This window comes from Mytilus galloprovincialis, chromosome 13, assembly GCF_965363235.1.
Source record: "Mytilus galloprovincialis chromosome 13, xbMytGall1.hap1.1, whole genome shotgun sequence".
NCBI classification, from domain to species: Eukaryota; Metazoa; Mollusca; class Bivalvia; order Mytilida; family Mytilidae; genus Mytilus; species Mytilus galloprovincialis.
Window position 1 is genome coordinate 53,949,815 of NC_134850.1, and position 19,397 is coordinate 53,969,211.

The 19,397-nt window shown below is 32.8% G+C and overlaps 1 protein-coding gene across 1 annotated transcript; it reads left to right on the forward strand.

Annotated features, from left to right (window-relative positions):
- Positions 1-2,181: 2,181 nt before the first annotated feature.
- Positions 2,182-18,897, forward strand: LOC143056509 (endoglucanase A-like). The gene is made up of 12 exons (XM_076229586.1): positions 2,182-2,225; positions 2,636-2,844; positions 6,996-7,287; positions 9,862-10,032; positions 12,284-12,471; positions 13,580-13,739; positions 14,120-14,231; positions 15,169-15,319; positions 16,097-16,241; positions 16,689-16,860; positions 17,679-17,851; positions 18,805-18,897. The coding sequence occupies exons 2-12, from the start codon at positions 2,665-2,667 to the stop codon at positions 18,861-18,863; spliced, it is 1,803 nt and encodes a 600-aa protein (XP_076085701.1). The 5' UTR covers positions 2,182-2,225; positions 2,636-2,664; the 3' UTR covers positions 18,864-18,897.
- Positions 18,898-19,397: the final 500 nt, after the last annotated feature.

Below are 19,397 nucleotides of genomic sequence, written 5' to 3' on the forward strand. Positions count from 1 at the left end.
ATGCATAAAACATGTTTTCTCACATAAAGAAAAACCCAAAACAAATACAATCCAAAAAAATCAATTACCATTATTAGTGTCTTGCCAATGTACGAGTTCTTTCTGAATTTGTCGTCTTACAAAGCTTCATATAATGACTTGCAGCTGCTGTTTTTGTGCGTTTTATTCAAAACATTTTAAATCAAGTTTTTGTAGTTTTAGTCAAGAAGACTTTACAAAAATTAGTCTGATTGGTTTGCTGTTTAGACAAATTAAAGATAATGATTGTAATCAAATTTCTCCTGTCGAATCAGACATTTTTTTTGTCTTGTCTAATTCTGCGACGACGGTCTCAGTATTCTAGACATGTGTAAATTATCCAGCTATATATTTCAGAAAGAAAAAAATCTGGATGATTTTTGCCTTGTATGAAGATACCATATGTTGTGAAGTTTACGTCTGGCAAGTGTCTATTGTCTTTGACCTCATTTTTATGGTTGAGGAACTACATGTCAACACAAAGAAATATAGTTTTTTTTTTGTCGAGTAAATTTCTCTTCTTTTATGAGCAGTAGGATAACTATATTTGGTACAAAAATGTATAAAGGTTCCTTGTAATGTCTACAAGTCCGCAAGATTGGTTTCACTTGACATCAACTGCAGATCAAGGTTACATGATTATGTCCGTTTCTCAGATATTGTAAGCAGTAGGCCAACTATATGTTGTGTATGAAATGTTTGTTTCATCGCTCATTGATCTCTTTTTGTAGTTCATTGATCAATTTAAGCTTTAATGTTTTGATCGGTTTTTCAAGTACTGTAATCAATTGGTCAAATATATATTTGGTGTACAGAATAATTGTAAGGTGTACATAGATATAGGAAGATGTGGTATGAGTGCCAATTAGACTCTCCATCCAAGTAACAATTTATAAAAGTAAACATGTCTGTCTGACATGATATATCTGGCCTGGTCCTCATTGTCATTGTATTTAATCTCGCTTATTTGAATGGAAATATAGTTGTAAAAAATCCTATATCCTGTGGATACTTAAAGTGTAGGATTGTTTGTTTTCAGAAGTTTGATGACGTATGTACGCTATAACTATTTTAAAAATCTATTGGATGTGTTATATTTGGTATTAAATCTTGGAAAGATGAATTGATTTATTAGTTGTAATTGGCTTTGAACTTACTTTAACTAACTGCAATTTTTCTACCATTGGTCCTTTTTGGTCGTCAATCTAATTATGACCATTTATGGTTCTTTCCAGGCACTCCAGCGTCCTCCACTGATAAAATCTGACCGCCACGAAATAACACAATAGTGTTGAAACAGGCATTAACACCAATCCACCAATATTTTTGTTAGTTATTAGTTGGAATGTGTCGAACTTTTGAGTAAATAAAGCAGTTTTCAAATGATTATTAATATATGTTATGCTACTGTATAACTGTAAGGGGGTCGAGTTGAGTGCTCGCAATGTATTTATCCAAGAGAAAATTGTGTCAGGGGTCTATAGTTCAGCGGCTGGCGTTGGTTCTTAATGTCTATCATATTGTTTTTGTTTGGTCATTTTTGTAATACTTTTAGTATGTTTGTATTATTTAAAATATTTTGATATTTTTTATAACTGGCTATACGGTATATGGGTTTTTCTCATTGCTGCATTCAAATGGTCCTTATTTGCATATATATATATATATATATATATATATATATATATATATATATATATATATATATATATATATATATATGCAAATATACTTACAAATTGTAATTTGTACAAAAAGTGCTTGTACAAATTACAATTTGTACAAAATTTGACGAAAATTTACTTATAACTTGTACAACATTTTATAATATGTATTTTGGTGAAAAAAGCATTGAAACACACTATAGAATTAAAAAATGACCACACAATTAACCTTATTTATCAAAATAATACTTATAATTTTTTTATCATTAAATTTTGTTAGTAAGGTTTCTTATACACCATATATTATAGCCCTATGTTCATGATGTTAGATGGTGCATTAAAGTCGTTAACTAAGCGTCTTTTCGGAAAATGTCACTCGGCTATAGATAACAGACTTTTAAGATTGTAAGTATGACCTCATATAATCACCTTTAGTTATGTCTTCTTAAACTCCTGACTTTTCCTTGATAAAGTAAGGTTACTATTAATATATTAATATATTTACATATCAAGCAATGTGATTGTAAAACTTGGTTTATTTTGGTAAGTTTTTTAACATATTATTTTGCAAGGTATATATATTATATAACCACAGAGGTGTATTTGGTAGGCTTATGTAAGACAGTCTAGTATTATGCCGTACACTGAAAAGACTTCATATGCATTCGTGAAAATCTGCAGTTGTGCATATATTTAGACAGAAAGATTTGAAAATTATGTCATTTCTTATATCGTCCTGAAGATGCATGAAATATTTGTCACTGGACGTTAAGCAACCAACAATCAATCAACTTTAAGTATATAACTTTAAACTAACTCACAAAGGATGCATTTTTTGTCAGTGCTGCAAAACAAAAAACTGAAGTGACAACATTCAAGATCTGAATATAAAAAACGATTATTTATTTACAAGGGCATTAACAAGACATTTTATAACTTACAATTTATTTTAGGTGGAATCAAGAAACTACTATAAGTTAAAATGATGTTCTTTGTAAGCCTTCTAGTAGGTATATTATCTGTCAACGCTGAAAACCAAGGTGTCTATATAGAAACTTCGTGGAACAACGGTTTTAAAGGCTATATTAGACTTGCTCCTTCAGTGGATCTGAATGGATGGAAGATTTATGTAATATTCAATAATCCAGTTGGAACGCTACAGGTAAAATTCATCTGTATAACACACGCAAACTTTATATTTTTAAATAACTTTACTTACTGTGTATAAATGTATTTTCACGTCAATAAATCAGCAACCCAACAAAACACACAAAATTAAACCATAAAAGCCATCAACAGTCAGTCGTCGACAATTGATAAACCTTTAAATTGTCTAGAATCTTTATGAACAAAGAAGTATTACCTTGGTTTTTTGGCAGAAAGAGTGAAATTCTTCAATGCTTCAGACATATCAGAACTAAATTTTACTTCTTTCCATTGTCAAAACTTTCTTTACTATTTCAAGAGGCCCAAAATAATTCCGTTACTGATTCTCGTTCTGTTTTGTATAAATTAGTTGCAATAATCATGGACATTGCTAACCATAGACTACATCCAATAATGAGGAAAAACGTTATTTTTTTAAGGTAGAATTCGTCAATAAAGGTTTAGATGGTGTAAATATAAGCAATATTTTCTATCAAAAATCTGTACAAAAAACTATACCTGATTACTTCAAAAATAAAGCTACACCTGTTATTTCTTATACTTACACCAAGTCTATTGCATCCAAGATTTTCAACCACAAAAGAGTTTTAGAGCCCTTTAACCTCAAAGATGTGAAATCCAAGCCTCCGAATTGATCATGTTCATCGTCACAATACAATTACAGTCCAGCTGGTCATTTTATTACTGGTGACCTTGGCATCGTTACCAATGAACAACTAAGAGAGTTGTTAGCCAAGGGACCAAAATATAAAATCCCCCAGCCCATCAACTGGAAAAAGAACTTCCAGTTACTGATGGATGTAGTTGAGGACTATGCAAGAAAATGGGTAAAGCGCGAACCAGACGAACCAGAACTTGACACTTTGTCTGAATGGATCAAAACTATTAGATCATGCATTCAGAAGCACATTAAAAAAACTACGATGCAATATGAGTACAAGAGTCACTAACGCTTTTAAGAATCCGGATGTTGTGGATGCTTTATCCTCTTTGCATGACAAATATGTCGTTGTTCCAGCAGATAAAGCCTCCAATAATATTGTCTTCATATGTAAAAACCATTACTTGCAATGTCTCACAACAGAGCTTGGAATAAATAAAACTACTGGTAACCCTAAATATTTTTTAAACATCATTTACCAAGGACGACATTTGACAAAATCATAAATCTGTCCTTCTTTCTTTTGGTATCAACTTCAAAGAGAACGAAGAAAATTTACCATCATTATACTGGATACTTAAATTACACAAAACTCCATATAAAGAACGATACATAGCTGGGTCTTCAAAATGTTCGACTAAACATCTTTCTAAAGTACTGACTACTATTATTTCTACAGTTAAAGATGGGCTTCAAAAATATTGTGATGATATATATGCTACCAGTGGTGTTAACCAGATGTGGATTCTCAAAAATTCGAAAGATCTACTGCTTAATCTTCGATCACAATCTTTGCAATTTTGCAGCAACATAAGGACTTTTGATTTTTCTACGCTTTACACTACTATTCCCCATGCTCATTTGAAAGATCGACATCACTATCTCATTAAACAGAGCTTTTTCTATAAAATGGGAAACGTAGATGAAAATTTCTTGTTTTGGGTTACAATCATCCTTTTTTGTAAAAAATCACACAGAATCTACCAGAAAATATACTAAAAATGATATTATCAAAATGCTGGACTTTTTGATCGACAATATATTTGTTGACTTTGGAGGATTTATAGTTCAACAGACAGTCGGTATTCCGATGGGTACTAATTGTGCACCCCTACTGGTCGATTTGTTTTTGTACTCGTATGAAGCAGAATTCATTCAGAACCTTCTAAAAGACAAAAAGAAAAAGTACCTTGCGAAATTCTTTAATTTTACTTTCCGATATATTGATGATGTTCTATCGTTGAATAACCCATATTTCAGCCAATACTTACATCTCATATATGCCAGTGAACTTGAAATTAAGGATACTACTGATACTAGAAGGACTGCTTCATACCTTGATCTTTTCCTCAATATTGACGCAGATGGACGACTTTACACGAAAATCTATGATAAACGGGACGATTTCAACTTCCCAATTATCACTTTCCCATTTCTTAGCAGTAACATACCCTTTGCCCCTTCATATGGTGTTTACATATCTCAATTGATACGTTATTCTCGTGCTTGTTCACACTATACGGAATTCATATACGCGGTGTGCTCCTTTCGCAGAAACTGCTCCAACAAAGTTATGAGGAGGACAGATTAAAATTGACACTCCGTAAATTTTACGGACACCTTCACGAATTGGTTGATCAATACGATGTGTCTTTGTCCAAACTAGCTAAGGACATCTTCACCACATGTTAGATTGTGGCTTGTCATTACGTCGTCTAATCTTTTAATTACCGAACGTGACTTATTCCCGATTGTGACTTTTGCTGAGTGTGAATTCGCATTGCTATATGACGTGTTACGGTACTTTTCTATCCCAAATTCATGTATTTAGTTTTCATTTTATATTGGGAATTCTCATCGGATTTTGTCAAATGTCTTGACGTCTTTTCTGTTATATTCATGTGTGATGGTAAAGAAAATTAATCACCTCCTTCATTTATTAGATTTTATTTGTTTCAACGTAATTTGTACGATGTGTTACGTTTGCAGTTTGATTCAGAATAAACCGTACATAGAATATAGTTAATTGTCTAGTTGCTACCTCAGTTTGATATTATTAGGTATTGCAATTTTCATTGTTATTAAATGTAATATCAGTATTTAGTACAAATATAATTTTAAATCAATCCTAATTCTATCTTGTTGTTAATAAATAGTTTTAGTCTTTCAAATGTGACGGGTTTTTTTTGTGAGCTGTTTTAGAAATTCAAGTGTGACGTCATTTTTTGTCTTTTTTTACAATTTCAAATGTGACGTCACTTTTTGCGTTGAGGCCTTGACTGCTCGGCTGTGTCTATTTTGTGTGTTGAATTATGTTGGTTTATGTAATGTATCAGGTTTTTCTGTAATTAGTTAATACTTCAGTTTTATCATGTATATCTTTTATATAGTCATTTTTATAAAATTTACTGTTTGCAAAAGTATAAATTATTCTAAATAATAAGGATGTTCTTATCCCAAGAAGAAAACCCTGGCCGTATTTTCATCAGTTTTTTGGAACTTTTGGTCCTCAGTGCTGTTCAACTTTGTACTTGTTTTGGCTTTCGAACTTTTGTATCTGGGCGTCACTAGTAAGTCTTGTGTGGACGAAACGCACTTCTGGCGTATTATATTTCAAGTCTGCTGTCTTTTGTTAGCTATTATTCGTGTGTTTATGAAAATGAAATATCATATCGTCTTACAATTCAAATGCAAATAGAGTTCGAAAATTTATCATATACGCCTCATTCGCACAATAGTAATGCTTTACCAATCATTTGCCGTTTATGTGAACTCTTAATGAAGAAGCGTTAGCTAAGAGATATACAAAAATAATTTAGGATTTTTTTTGTTCAATCATAAATGAAAAAAAAATAGTGAAATATTAATTCGCTTAGAGCAGTCAGTTTAGTTAAAATTTTGTCAAAATGAGCTACAAAACATCGCTAATGAAATATTCAATTGCATGTTTTACGCAGGAACATTGTTTTGTATACATTTACGGTTTTCTCGTTAGTATTGTTTCCCATTTTATCATGTCAGGGTCTTTTTAGAATAGCTTAGCATACGGTGTGGGTTTTGTTCAGTCTTAAATGGCGTACGATGACATTAAGTTACTTATATTTACATCATGTGGTCTCTGGTGGATACAAATGTAGTTGTCTCATTGTTTATCTTGTTTTATACTAATATCTGGCAGACATGTAAAATATAACAATTTTCGAATCCAGTTGGTCCAAAAAGTGACCTTATCAAGCCTTCTCCTTCAACAGAGAATACTAAAGCACTGCAATCTCCCATCCATACCAAACATTTTAACATGTGACATTACTAAGCTCAATCGCTGACGAGGTTCTTGACTTTACTTGACAAAATCATTTTAAACAAAAACTCATATTGATCCAAATGAAGTAAGATATGTCTAAAACATCGTTTGAGACGAAAATGAAGACACTGAAACTCATGCAGTGATGAAACTAACTAAAACAGCGATTGTTTCGTTGAAGGTGTGGAATGCTAAGATGATACACAATAGCACTGATAAAACGGAATTTGTTATGACAAACATTGATACAAATGGGATTCTTAAGGCAGGACAAAGTCTGAAGATTGATTTTTTAGTAGGTGGTGTTCCTGATACAAATCATTACGGTACATTAACAGTAGAAAATACTGGTACTGCAACAGTGCAACCTACAACACTAAAAACAGTACCAACGAAATCACATACAACCCAACAGATGACAACTGGAACACATTCGACAAATGGTGGACCAACAGTAACTACAGTTGGTTTTGGTAGGTTAAAGTAACTGGTTGTTCATATTTTCATTTAACGATAGAATAAAAAACAAGTAGTAACTGTTAAATATGTCTCAAATCTGGGCGATGTCAATTAAGCCAGAGGACAGCACTAATCAGTTTAGAAAGAAGTACTACATGCAATTAATGCGAATGAATACAAAAAAGAAGATGTGGTATGATTGCCAATGAGAAAACTCTCCACCTGAGACCAAATGACACAGAAATTAACAACTATAAAAGGTTGTATTCCTAAAGTATATACAGGATGTTCTTGGGCGAAATCCAGGAAATTTAGAATTGAAAATAGATACTTTATGTCAGGAGAGCATAAGGAACAAAATAAGCTTAAAATGTTTATAGGTTATATATATAGCTCCTATTCGATATATCTAATTACTAGTAAGAGGAATGACGTGAAAAGGCTGACGCGGAATTTAAGCTTATATTTGAATTGGTATTATTTGGGTCTAAAATCGAAAGAAAAGAATTCTAGAATCTGATTCATCTTAAATTTTGGTACATGACCCTTTATGAGCTATTGAAGACTTCTGTGAAAAGAAAATGGATGTTATCTGGGCATAGTATTGTTTATCTTTAAAAAAAAAAGTGAACTAAATTCTTTCAAACATACAAATTTTTGGTTTGGAAGCTTGGCTGTACATTATATCTGTAAAAATCTTACGGAATATCACATCCCAAATTTCACGGGGATGTTGTTTATTGAGCTCGTAAATTTAGGCATATACAATCCAAATAAAATCATCGTTTCTTTCTTAAAGATTATTCTATTCACCAAATTTGTGAATATTGTCTTCGTCTACTATTACATTTTATTACCCTTCAATGTACTTCTAATAGCTTAAAACATATAACTAAACATATATATATATATATATATATATATATATATATATATATATATATATATATATATATATACAACTCGTCTAAACATCAACCCAACAATGTTAGACCTGTAAATTTACTTTCGCAAATTTTTGGTTCTTCCCTCGTCGGGATTCAAACCCATGCTACTGTGATATCGTGACACCAAATCGCCTGCACTGCAGCCGTCCCGCTAGACCACACGACCACCTGGGCTCTTAAAAATAGAGCTTTCGCTGGCCGTGTGTTACCTTTCCACGTCAGTTTTAATCTAGCGGCGTACTGCAGTACATGATATATAAGGCATGCAGATGTTATTGTTACAGATCAGCTAAATATATATATATATTGCTATATGTCCAGGATTTAAGTGATATGCTATAAATTTGCTTATATCATAGAACTGCAAAATGTAACGTTTTCTCATATTGCTAATGTCGTCTATATCTATGATGAGTTTATCAACAAACTAAATACTGGTATCTATGATGAGTTTATCTATGAACTAAATCCTTGTATCTATGATGAGTTTATCTACAAACTAAATCCTGGTATCTATGATGAGTTTATCTATGAACTAAATCCTGGTATCTACATGTATGATGAGTTTATCTACAAACTAAATTCTGGTATCTATGATGAGTTTATCTACAAACTAAATCCTGGTATCTATGATGAGTTTATCTACAAACTAAATCCTGGTATCTATGAAGAGTTTATCTATGAGCTAAATCATGGTATCTACATGTATGATGAGTTTATCTACAAACTAAATCCTGGTATCTATGATGAGTTTATCTACAAACTAAATCCTGGTATCTATGATGAGTTTATCTATGTACTAAATCCTGGTATCTATGATGAGTTTATCTACAAACTAAATCTTGGTATCTATGATGAGTTTATCTATGAACTAAATCATGGTATCTACATGTATGATGAGTTTATCTACAAACTAAATCCTGGTATCTATAATGAGTTTATTTACAAACTAAATCCTGGTATCTATAATGAGTTTTTCTATAAACTAAATTTTGGTATCTATGATGATTTATCTATAAACTAAATCCCGTCGCAAGTGTTCTAATTGACATTTGCGTTTGGGAGAACACAAATTTGGTTCAACTCGACTTTAATTTGAACTAGCTTTAAGTTAACGTAATTACCTTTATATCGGCACTGTGTGTCTTTTGTATTTTTGTTACTTGTTTTTTTGTTGTTGTTGCTTAGTACAGATCTGGTGAGGCAGATGTTTTCAACTGATTTCAACATAGTTTTGTTCTTATGTTGTGTTATTACACCACTGTCGGGAGGGGGTATTGAGCGCACACACATGTCAATCATTTGCCTCATTTTTTATATGGCTGTCCAAAGCTTGAAATATGTTGGTCGTTCATTTATAAAGTATAAATCAGACAATTCGATTTCCTTTTTTATTTGTTTAACATTTTGTCATGCAGGATCTAATATACGGTATGGGTTTTGCTCATTATTAAAGGTCATGTGCTTATGATTTGAGGTAAGTTGGAGTGCTGCCCTAACAGTTTTGTCGAGCGAATCGCAACGGATTGTTTTACCTGTTTTACACCAAAAGTTGTAGTTTCCCATTTTTCCAGGGTAGGGACGAGGAGTATGCACCGTGCCTAAATCTATGCTCTACATTTAACAATGTGTGTATTTTAGATAGATCTAATATGAGACATGATTATGGTAAAGCTATGCGACTTTCCATTTTGTTTTATGATGCCCAGAGATCCGGGAAACTTCCTCCTAATAATCGAATCCTATGGAGGAATGATTCGGCCATGCAGGATAATGGTGATGGTCATGATCTCACAGGAGGATGGTATGATGGTAAATATGTTTACATTGGAAAAGTAAATGATACTCATCCTCATTTAAGGTATCACACAAAGGTACATTTAAACAATGACTGTACCTTGTAAAATATGATATGAAACAAATAGTACGGTGACCTATAATTGTCATTTGGTCTCTTGTGGAGAGTGGTCTCATTGGCAATCATACCACATCTTTTTTTTACATTATTTGATACATTCATATTTTACGACTAGAGTGCCAAAATAATCTGATAGGATGATTAAATGTTGCAACAATGTGATATTCCAAATAATTTCGTGTTGAGAAGGACAAGTCTGGCTGTCCTTACTGAGCCTTCCATTTTGTAGCTTCCAAATATTTACTTTTTGTCTCGTATTTTCAACACCTCGCTTTTTTATTTCTAATAGATGAGTAAATTTGATTTACAATAATCGCAGCTCCGAGTCCTACGTACTCTTATATCGTGCTTTTATACAATAATCAGAATGATTCCTTTTGCAGCAAATAGATGAATATATCAACATAATTATGATACCTCAATGTAATACCGCAACTGTAAGGATGTGTGTTTAATTTCTTTTTTTCCATTAAATATATCAAAATGATTTAAAAGCGTTGGGCGTTTTTTTTTTTAATTATTATTCTTTTACTAATCCAGAGGATAAATCCTTTTATTAAGAGTTTAAATCTTTTTAAATCATGTAAATGTAAGACAGGTCTTCTATTTTCTATGTGAATATAATTGTGTCCAGTACTTATTTAGAACGGTAGCAGGTAAATACTATCGTCTAATCTATCAAACATTAAACAGATATATCATGTTAAGGAGGGTCATTTGCGAAAAATACCAGTCGAGAGAATGTTAAATTTCTCGAGCCGTAAGGCGAGGGGAATTCATTCTGGAGACTGGTATTTTTCGCAAATACCCCTCAAGAACATGCTATATCTGTTTAATTAAACCGAATGTTAACGTTCAAAACGCATTGCTGATCGTGACGTATCAAGCGTCCAGTCGGATAGAGTATTTTGAACAGATATATCATGTTAAGGAGGGGTATTTGCGAAAAATACCAGTCGAGAGATTGTTAAATTTCGCGAGCCGTAAGGCGAGGGAAATTCATTCTCAAGACTGGCATTTTTCGCAAATACCCCTCAAGAACATGCTATATCTGTTTAATTAAACCGAATGTTAACGTTCAAAACGCATTGCTGATCGTGACGTAACAAGCGTCCAGTCGGATAGAGTTTTTTTTTGCAAATACCACAACAGAGAGGGTAAAAAAGGCATATCCTTTTTGCATATACCCCGGCGGCGTTAAAAAAGGAACGATATTCATCTGATAACAGTAAATTGGTGAAAATACACTGGCCAATCACAACCCAAGATTCTTACATAAGGTGTAATTATTTGGCAAATACCATGACAGAGAGGGTAAAAAAGGCATATCCTTTTTGCAAATACCCCGGCGGCGTTAAAAAATGAACGATATTCATTTGATAACAGTAAATTGGTGACAAATACATTGGCTATCAACCAATCAAAACCCAGGATTCTTACATAAGGTGTAAGCTATCAACCAATCAAAACCAAGGATTCTTACATAAGGTGTAATTAATACATTAATTACACCTTATGTAAGAATCCTGGGTTTCGATTGGTTGATAGCCAGTGTATTTTTCACCAATTTACTGTTATCAAATGAATATCGTTCATTTTTTAACGCCGCCGGGGTATTTGCAAAAAGGATATGCCTTTTTTACCCTCTCTGTCGTGGTATTTGCCAAACAATACTCTATCCGACTGGACGCTTGTAACGTCACGATCATCAATGCGTTTTTGATCATTAACATTCGGTGTAATTAAACAGATATAGCATGTTCTTGAGGGGTATTTGCGAAAAATACCAGTCTTGAGAATGAATTTCCCTCGCCTTACGGCTCGCGAAATTTAACATTCTCTCGACTGGTATTTTTTGCAAATACCCCTCCTTAACACGATATATCTGTTTAAAAACTACTGATCATTGTAAAGTATTTAGTTAATATACCTCAATCGATTTTTATATAATAGATTAGATCGTTTTCCCGTTTGAATGATTTCACGCTAGTAATTTTTTGGGTCCTTCATAGCTTGCTGTTCGGTGAGAGCCAAGGCTTGTGTTGAAGACCGCACTTTGACTTTGAATTGTGACTTGGATGGAGAGCTGTCTCATTGTCACTCATACCACATCTCCTTAAACCTTTTTTTATACATTTTCAACAGCTGCAGATCACGTTAAATTCAATCTCCCTATGGCTGAAGCAGCACATGTTCTAGGATGGGGCTTAGAAGTATTCAAAGACGCATATGAACACGAAGGAGAACTTGACCATATGTACGATTGTCTGAAAACTCCACTTGACTATTTTCTCAAGTGTTGGATTCCTGACCAAAAGATCTTATGGGTGCAGGTAATGAAAATGTATCCCTTATTTTTAAAAAGTCCCCAAAATAAGAATGAAATAATAGCCTCAATTCATTATTACGGGAAAAAACAATATTACAATTCAATAAACCATTCAAAAGTCAACAAAGAACCGTTCTTAGGATGTTCACAGTTACTGAGAGCTAGTTCACAATCCGATTTTCAAGACGTTTATACAGTAACTAATAAATAAAAATAAGGTTTTCCCAGACTATAATACTGATCTTTACGCATCCTATATATTTAGAACAATCAGTATTTGGAAAACACGACCTTCTGCAATACCAAAAAAAAAATTTATAGAAAATCTTTCTTGATGGTCCCTTTTTATCGTTTACTTTAACACCACTTTAATTTCTGAAAATAGGAGAAATTTGCGTAAAATTTATCTCTTTAGAAAAGAACAAATGATAACCTTTGATAAATACCAAACACCTTTTCGTATAGTTAGTTAAAATAAGCTTCGGAACGCAAAAGTGAACAAAATACAACAGCGACAACGTACGTGCATAATATGAGACGAGAAACAATAATGGCAGATTTTTAAATACACATGTTTAACCCTGTCACATTCAAGTGGTTCTCGTTGTAGCTCGGAAGATTTCTTTCAAGATCATTTTGATTAAATGTTACTAGCTTAAATCAGGCCGTTGATTCTCTCTTTGAATAGCTTCCCATTTTGTCTTTCCATTGCCTTTTATATCGTACTTTACCATGAGTATAAACGGGAAAAGTTTTGGTCTTTGTGAATCATGACCGTTGTTTATATCTTTTTTAAATAGTCATTGTTGAAGTTCATAGACGATGACCTGTAGTTTCGACATCCTTATTCCTGGCTGTTAGCAAGTTTGGTGGATAATAACATTTCCTTTTGTATGTGTTGATCATTATTTGTCTCATTAGCAATCATCACTATCTTTGTTTTCATATACTAGTATAGAGTTCCTGCATGTTTTGCATTTTTGCAATAGTTGCATAATTTCTTCAATTCTAATTCTCTACTGATAGCAAATAAAGAACACAAACCACTGGCATTGCATATACAAAAAATTATGATAAAATGTACATAAGTATACGTTATCCACTTACAAAAGGTTGGTGATGTCGGTGCAGATCATAGTTTCTGGGGAAGAGCAGAAGACATGCAAATGGCAAGACCCGCATATAAAATTCGTCCTGGCGCTCCCGGAAGTGACGTTGCAGGGAATACCGTCGCTGCTTTAGCAGTGGGATCAATCGTTTTCAGACAAAAAGGTATTGCTTTATAAATTCTTATTTGATGTTCTGCATATATTAGAATTTGAATAACTGAAAAGAAAATATTCAAAAATTTATAGTTTAATTAATTTGAATAAAGTTCTATTCAAATAATAAATGTATCTTGAGAAGTCAATATTTGCTCAAATTTGAAAACTGGTTTATTTTAAGCTATGTTCTGCTGTTACATAGTGATTTATTATTGAGATTTTATTTCAAATTAATTATTCAAATTGTCATATCTTAATCATTAGATTTAGGGCACTTTCATATTACGAAAAGACCATAAAATTAAAAGTTTTAAACAAGCACTCCAATATAAGTGCATTGGATATATGTTATAAATATTTGTTTTTAAAAACCATGCACTTTTTCAGATGGAAAATACAGTACAAGGCTATTAGAGGCAGCAAAAACCTTGTATGATTTTGCCAAAGCAAATCCTGGTTTATATTCAGATAGCGTACCCCAAGCAAAAGCATTCTACGGGTAACATCTTCTTTGTGAAATTTAAACATTTATATGGTTGAATGTGCCATACGAAGCTTTTAAACAGATAGCCATGTTATTGGTTCATAGATTTAAGAAGATGTGGTATACGTGCCAATGAGACAACTCTACATCCAAGTCACAATTTGTAAAAGTAAACCACTTAATGTCAAAGTATGGTCTCAACACGGAGCCTTGGCTTACAATGAACAGCAAGCTATAAAGGGTCCGAAAAATGTCAAACAATTCAAACAAGAAAACCAACGGTCTTAACTGTATTTATATAAAACGAGAAAAACGTAGAGAAATACATATGAACCACATCAACAAACTACAACCACTGGATATCAGGTTCCTACATGTACATGTATAATTACCTGAAGTGTCTTTGTCTTTCATGTTTACAGTGTAGGTTGACTGTTGGAAAGAATACACTTTCATTATCTTAAAAATATCAGTCTTTTGAAAATTTATCTTTTTCTAAAAAACATCTAGAATTTAATGTGTAACTTCACATCTTATTGATTGTTGACCTGTGTGAGATATATTTATACATGTACATCGTTTGCATGGATAGATTTGTTTCTGTGGATACACATTTCGGTGATAGTTAGAAAATTGTATTTTCGTTGATATTCGATATTGTGGTTTTACTTAAGTCTAAATATAAGCGTAGGAAAATATTATACTTCGTTGAACATTTAAAGTCGTGGATTACGTATACCCATGAAATACACTGAATACTTCCTGTACATTTTACAAATGCAAAGGTTACTCTCAGATACTCTGCAGTTTTATCAACTAAAACTAGATGATCGAATAACAATGCATCATCAGTAATACATATAATTAATATTCTTTAGTTTCTCGTGACGGAAAGACGAAATAAGTGAAGTATGCGAGATTACTTTATAATACATATGATTGGTTTATTTAGTTCCTCAGGATGGAAAGACGAAATGTGTGAAGCAGCTGCTGAAATGTATAAGGCAACGAAAGAAAACAAATACTTAGAAGACGCCAAAACATATTACGAGCCAGCAACAGCCTGGGGATATTCTTGGAATTTCAAACAACCAGGCTGCCAGGTCATTTTTCTTTATCAACTCCTTTACCCACAAATGGTGATAACAAACACACAAATCAATTTGATCTTTCATTTTTCTTCGTTGGATTTGTTCGTCACGGTGTAAAATCTTCAGACATCCCAAAGGGGATCATAGATTTCAGTCAATCAAATATATCCGTCCAAAGGTTTGGCAATTTAAACAATGTGTTGACTATCTGCGAAATATTTCAAGAACATAATTTGGATATTATATGTCCTAATTTAAACCTGTCAATTTTATGACTTCATTCTGAAATGACATGATTACTCGATTAAACTAAACAGTGAAGTTTCATTGCGTCCATCATGTCAATATACTATTGATAACTCCAATCATTTACAAGAGTGAATAAAAAATAATAATGGTAAAATAAGTATAAAGAAAAGAAAAAAGTAGGGACTATACATGTACAAATGTATATTTACACAAACAATTGTGTATTTTCACCGGCGAAGCTTCTCGTATTTATATTTTGTAATTATACATTTTCAATAATTATATAATTGGCTAGATTTATCCTTTTAATATAATTATGTATTTGAGCTCCGTCTTATAGAAATATAAATCAATGACATCTTTCAACCATAAAATGCCCAATCAAAACATAGACAAAAGCAATAGGTATGGTGACTGCAATGGATTTAACTTAAATTAACTTTTTTTATTTGGAACATAACTTCATATAGAATTCAGAATGATTACCCAAACTGATTCTCTAACCCTTATTTGAAGTGTACCCTCTTTTACTGTTTTAAGCTTCTTCTATGGGAAATAACCAAAGATGATAAATATAAAGCAAAAATAGAAGCCTTCATAGATTCGTATTTACCTGGTGGGTCTGTTCCTATTACACCTTGTGGACTGACATGGAGAGATCAGTGGGGACCAAACAGATATGCAGGTGAGATACTTAACAAATAACGTTATTAATAAATCAGTTAAATAGATATAAGAAGATGTGGTATGAGTGCAAATGGGTCAACTCTCCATCCAAGTCACAATTTGTAAAAGTAAACCATTATAGTTCAAAGTATGACATCGACACGGAGTCTTGGCTCATACCGAACAGCAAGCTATAAAGGGCCCCCAAAAAAAAGTGTAAAAAAGCATTCAAACGGGTAAACCAACGGTATAATCTATATAAAAAGAGAATGTCTGAAAATAACCTTTCATTTGTAAAATGAAGTTTATAATGCCCAACCTCGTTTTTTTATACAAAATGATAAAAAGATATTTAACTGTCTCATATGTCCTCGGCACGTGAATGTATTATATTTATGACACCCTATATATAGCTAAATGCAATAATTTTACTGTCGTATCAATTCTTAGATTTTTCTTGTTACAGCCAATGCTGCTTTTATTGCCGTGATTGCTGCTGCTGACGGGATTGGTGGAGATAAATTTAAGAATTTCGCCATGTCACAAATAAATTACATGCTGGGTGATAACAATTATAACATGAGTTATGAGATAGGATTTGGAAAAAAATATCCATTGAGACCTCATCACAGAGGAGCGTAAGTTACATATATTCAATGCTGTCACCCTCCGATAATTTGAAACATCAGTCTGAAATATCTAAATATCAGATTGATTCAACCCCCAAGATTTTGAAATGGGAGCTCCAACAAGGCAACGTAATGAATAGGGCTTGTAAAAATTATATGCGTTAACTATATTTAATTGGAGCTCCATCAGACCCCCGAAGTACATCTCTTTAAATATATATCATGAACAATGTCATTTTCAAAATGTTCTCCCAAAAACAAACTACCAAAGCAAAAAAAGCTGAATATTTATGTATCAAGTAGTAATTATGATAAACTTTTTTTCGGGAAGAGGAATGAAGATATCGTAATTTTCGTCTTTGTTTTCTTTTTTGGCTTCTCATACATTTGTATATTTTGTTAGGTTTATTTGATACCCACTAAGAATATGTTGTAGAATTTAGGTAAGATTGTTTACAATAATAACAACATCACAAACCATATCGGACATGCAAAAAAGAAGATTTGGGGTGAAGTTCAATGAACCAGCACCTCAAAGACATCTAGAGGACTCGTTGTGATGTATCTCTGTAAAACTGCTACATAACTGTATATATAATTTAAGGTGAAAACAATTTTGTAAACGAAACGCGCGTCTAGCGTGAATACAAAATTTAATCCTGGTACCTATGATGAGTTGATTTACATGTTTATTCTCTATGATGAGTTGATTTACATGTTTATTCTCTATGATGAGTTGATTTACATGTTTATTCTCTATGATGAGTTGATTTACATGTTTATTCTCTATGATGAGTTGATTTACATGTTTATTCTCTATGATTCAGTTCATGTAAACAAGACAGATGTGTCAGCCATTCCGAGGACAATCCCAATACTTTAGTTGGTGGACTGGTGGGTGGACCAGGACGTAATGACGATTATCAGGACAGACGTGAAGAATTTATCAAAAACGAAGTGGCATGTGACTACAATGCTGGTTTCCAAACCGCATGTGCAGGTGATGCATTTATACATTTGTAGGTACAATGCTGGTTTCCAAACCGCATGCGCAAGTGATGTGACTTTATGCATTTATTTATAGTCCTACAATGAATATGTCTCTTTGCGATGCTGGATTCCAAACCGCTTGCGTAGGTGATGCCTTTAAAAATTTGTTAGTACAATGAATATTTCTCACTTTACAATGCTGGTTTCCAAACTGCATGCGGAGGTAAAGCCTTTATACATTTGTATGTCGATGAATATGTCTCACATTACAATGCTGGTTTCCAAACCGAATGCGCAGGTGATGACTATATACATTTTTATGTACAATTAATATGTCTCACTTTACAATGCTGGTTTCCAAACCGCATGCGCAGGTGATGCCTTTATACATTTGTATGTAAAATGAATATGTCTAACTTTTATAAAAGTTTTGACTGATTCTGCCACGCAAAAATTATTATCATGTAATATCGATGTAGAAAGATCCATTCCTTATCTTGATTTTGTAGGAGTTTGGGTAAATGTCCGTTTAAAAAAGTCTATGTTCTTTTCTCATATCTGGTTCGGTTTGACAATATAAACGTTACTTTTTTGGTAATTTTCCATAATCGCCCAATTGTCTCATCTGCTTTGGTAAAATAACTAAAATGTATTTTATTACTGAATTGATAGGCGTTCAAAATGATACATCTTTCATGTCGTACATTTGAAGTTGAGTTTTCGAATTTACTGACGGGATACAAAACAAGTACCAAAAATAAAACAACAGTGTACAGGCATCGTGAAACAAGTTGGTTGCATGCCCACAAAAACGCCTTGATGTTGTAGAAATGCAACATGTAACACAGTAATACTATGCATTTGATTGCAGGGCTTTAAAAAGTGACCAGACAAATAAATGCAGGGGTAATTAGCCCTGTTTTCTTATGCTTACCAATAACATATTTTAATTTCTTTATACAGGGCTTTACCATTTTGCAATCAACAACCAGCTGCCTCCATCTCCACCCGCGAAATGTTGAGTTTTATTATCAATAAATATATAAATACAGTCAACTCTCGATATATCGAAACCAGTCCAACCAGAGAAATATTTCGAGATACCCATAATTCGACTTATACAAATACCGGAAGTTTGAGACTAAGGGACACAGCTCTGTCAGGATTAGCTTAGTAAGGCATGTTCTACCCTAACCATTACTTGTCTGATTTTCACAGCCAATCCCGTAATCGTTAGAAATTTGGGATAAATATTGAAGGTAAACCAACATGAAATTTAAGGAAACAGAAAAAGATTTATAACTGAATATTCTTAATGTTATTGTTCATTGCAACAGAATATAAACTGGTAAAAATCTTTGCTGTAAGAAGGTGAGTTAGAATTGCCAATGAGACAACTTTTCACAAAAGACCAGATGACATAGAATTTATCATCTATGTGTCATTGTACGACCTGCAACAATGACCCAAGCGAAAACCGTCAAGCAATATATAAAAAGACCCGACATGATAAAAGTAAAACAATTATTATGTTTCCTTCTTTCGTTATCTTATTG

Bases quoted from the DNA above. Each gene is read 5' to 3' on its own strand.
- LOC143056509 (XM_076229586.1), top strand. From the start codon at position 2,665: ATGATGTTCTTTGTAAGCCTTCTAGTAGGTATATTATCTGTCAACGCT. The intron at 2,845-6,995 runs GTAAAATTCATC...GTTTCGTTGAAG, and splicing joins ATCCAGTTGGAACGCTACAG to GTGTGGAATGCTAAGATGAT. The intron at 16,861-17,678 runs GTAAGTTACATA...TCTATGATTCAG, and splicing joins AGACCTCATCACAGAGGAGC to TTCATGTAAACAAGACAGAT.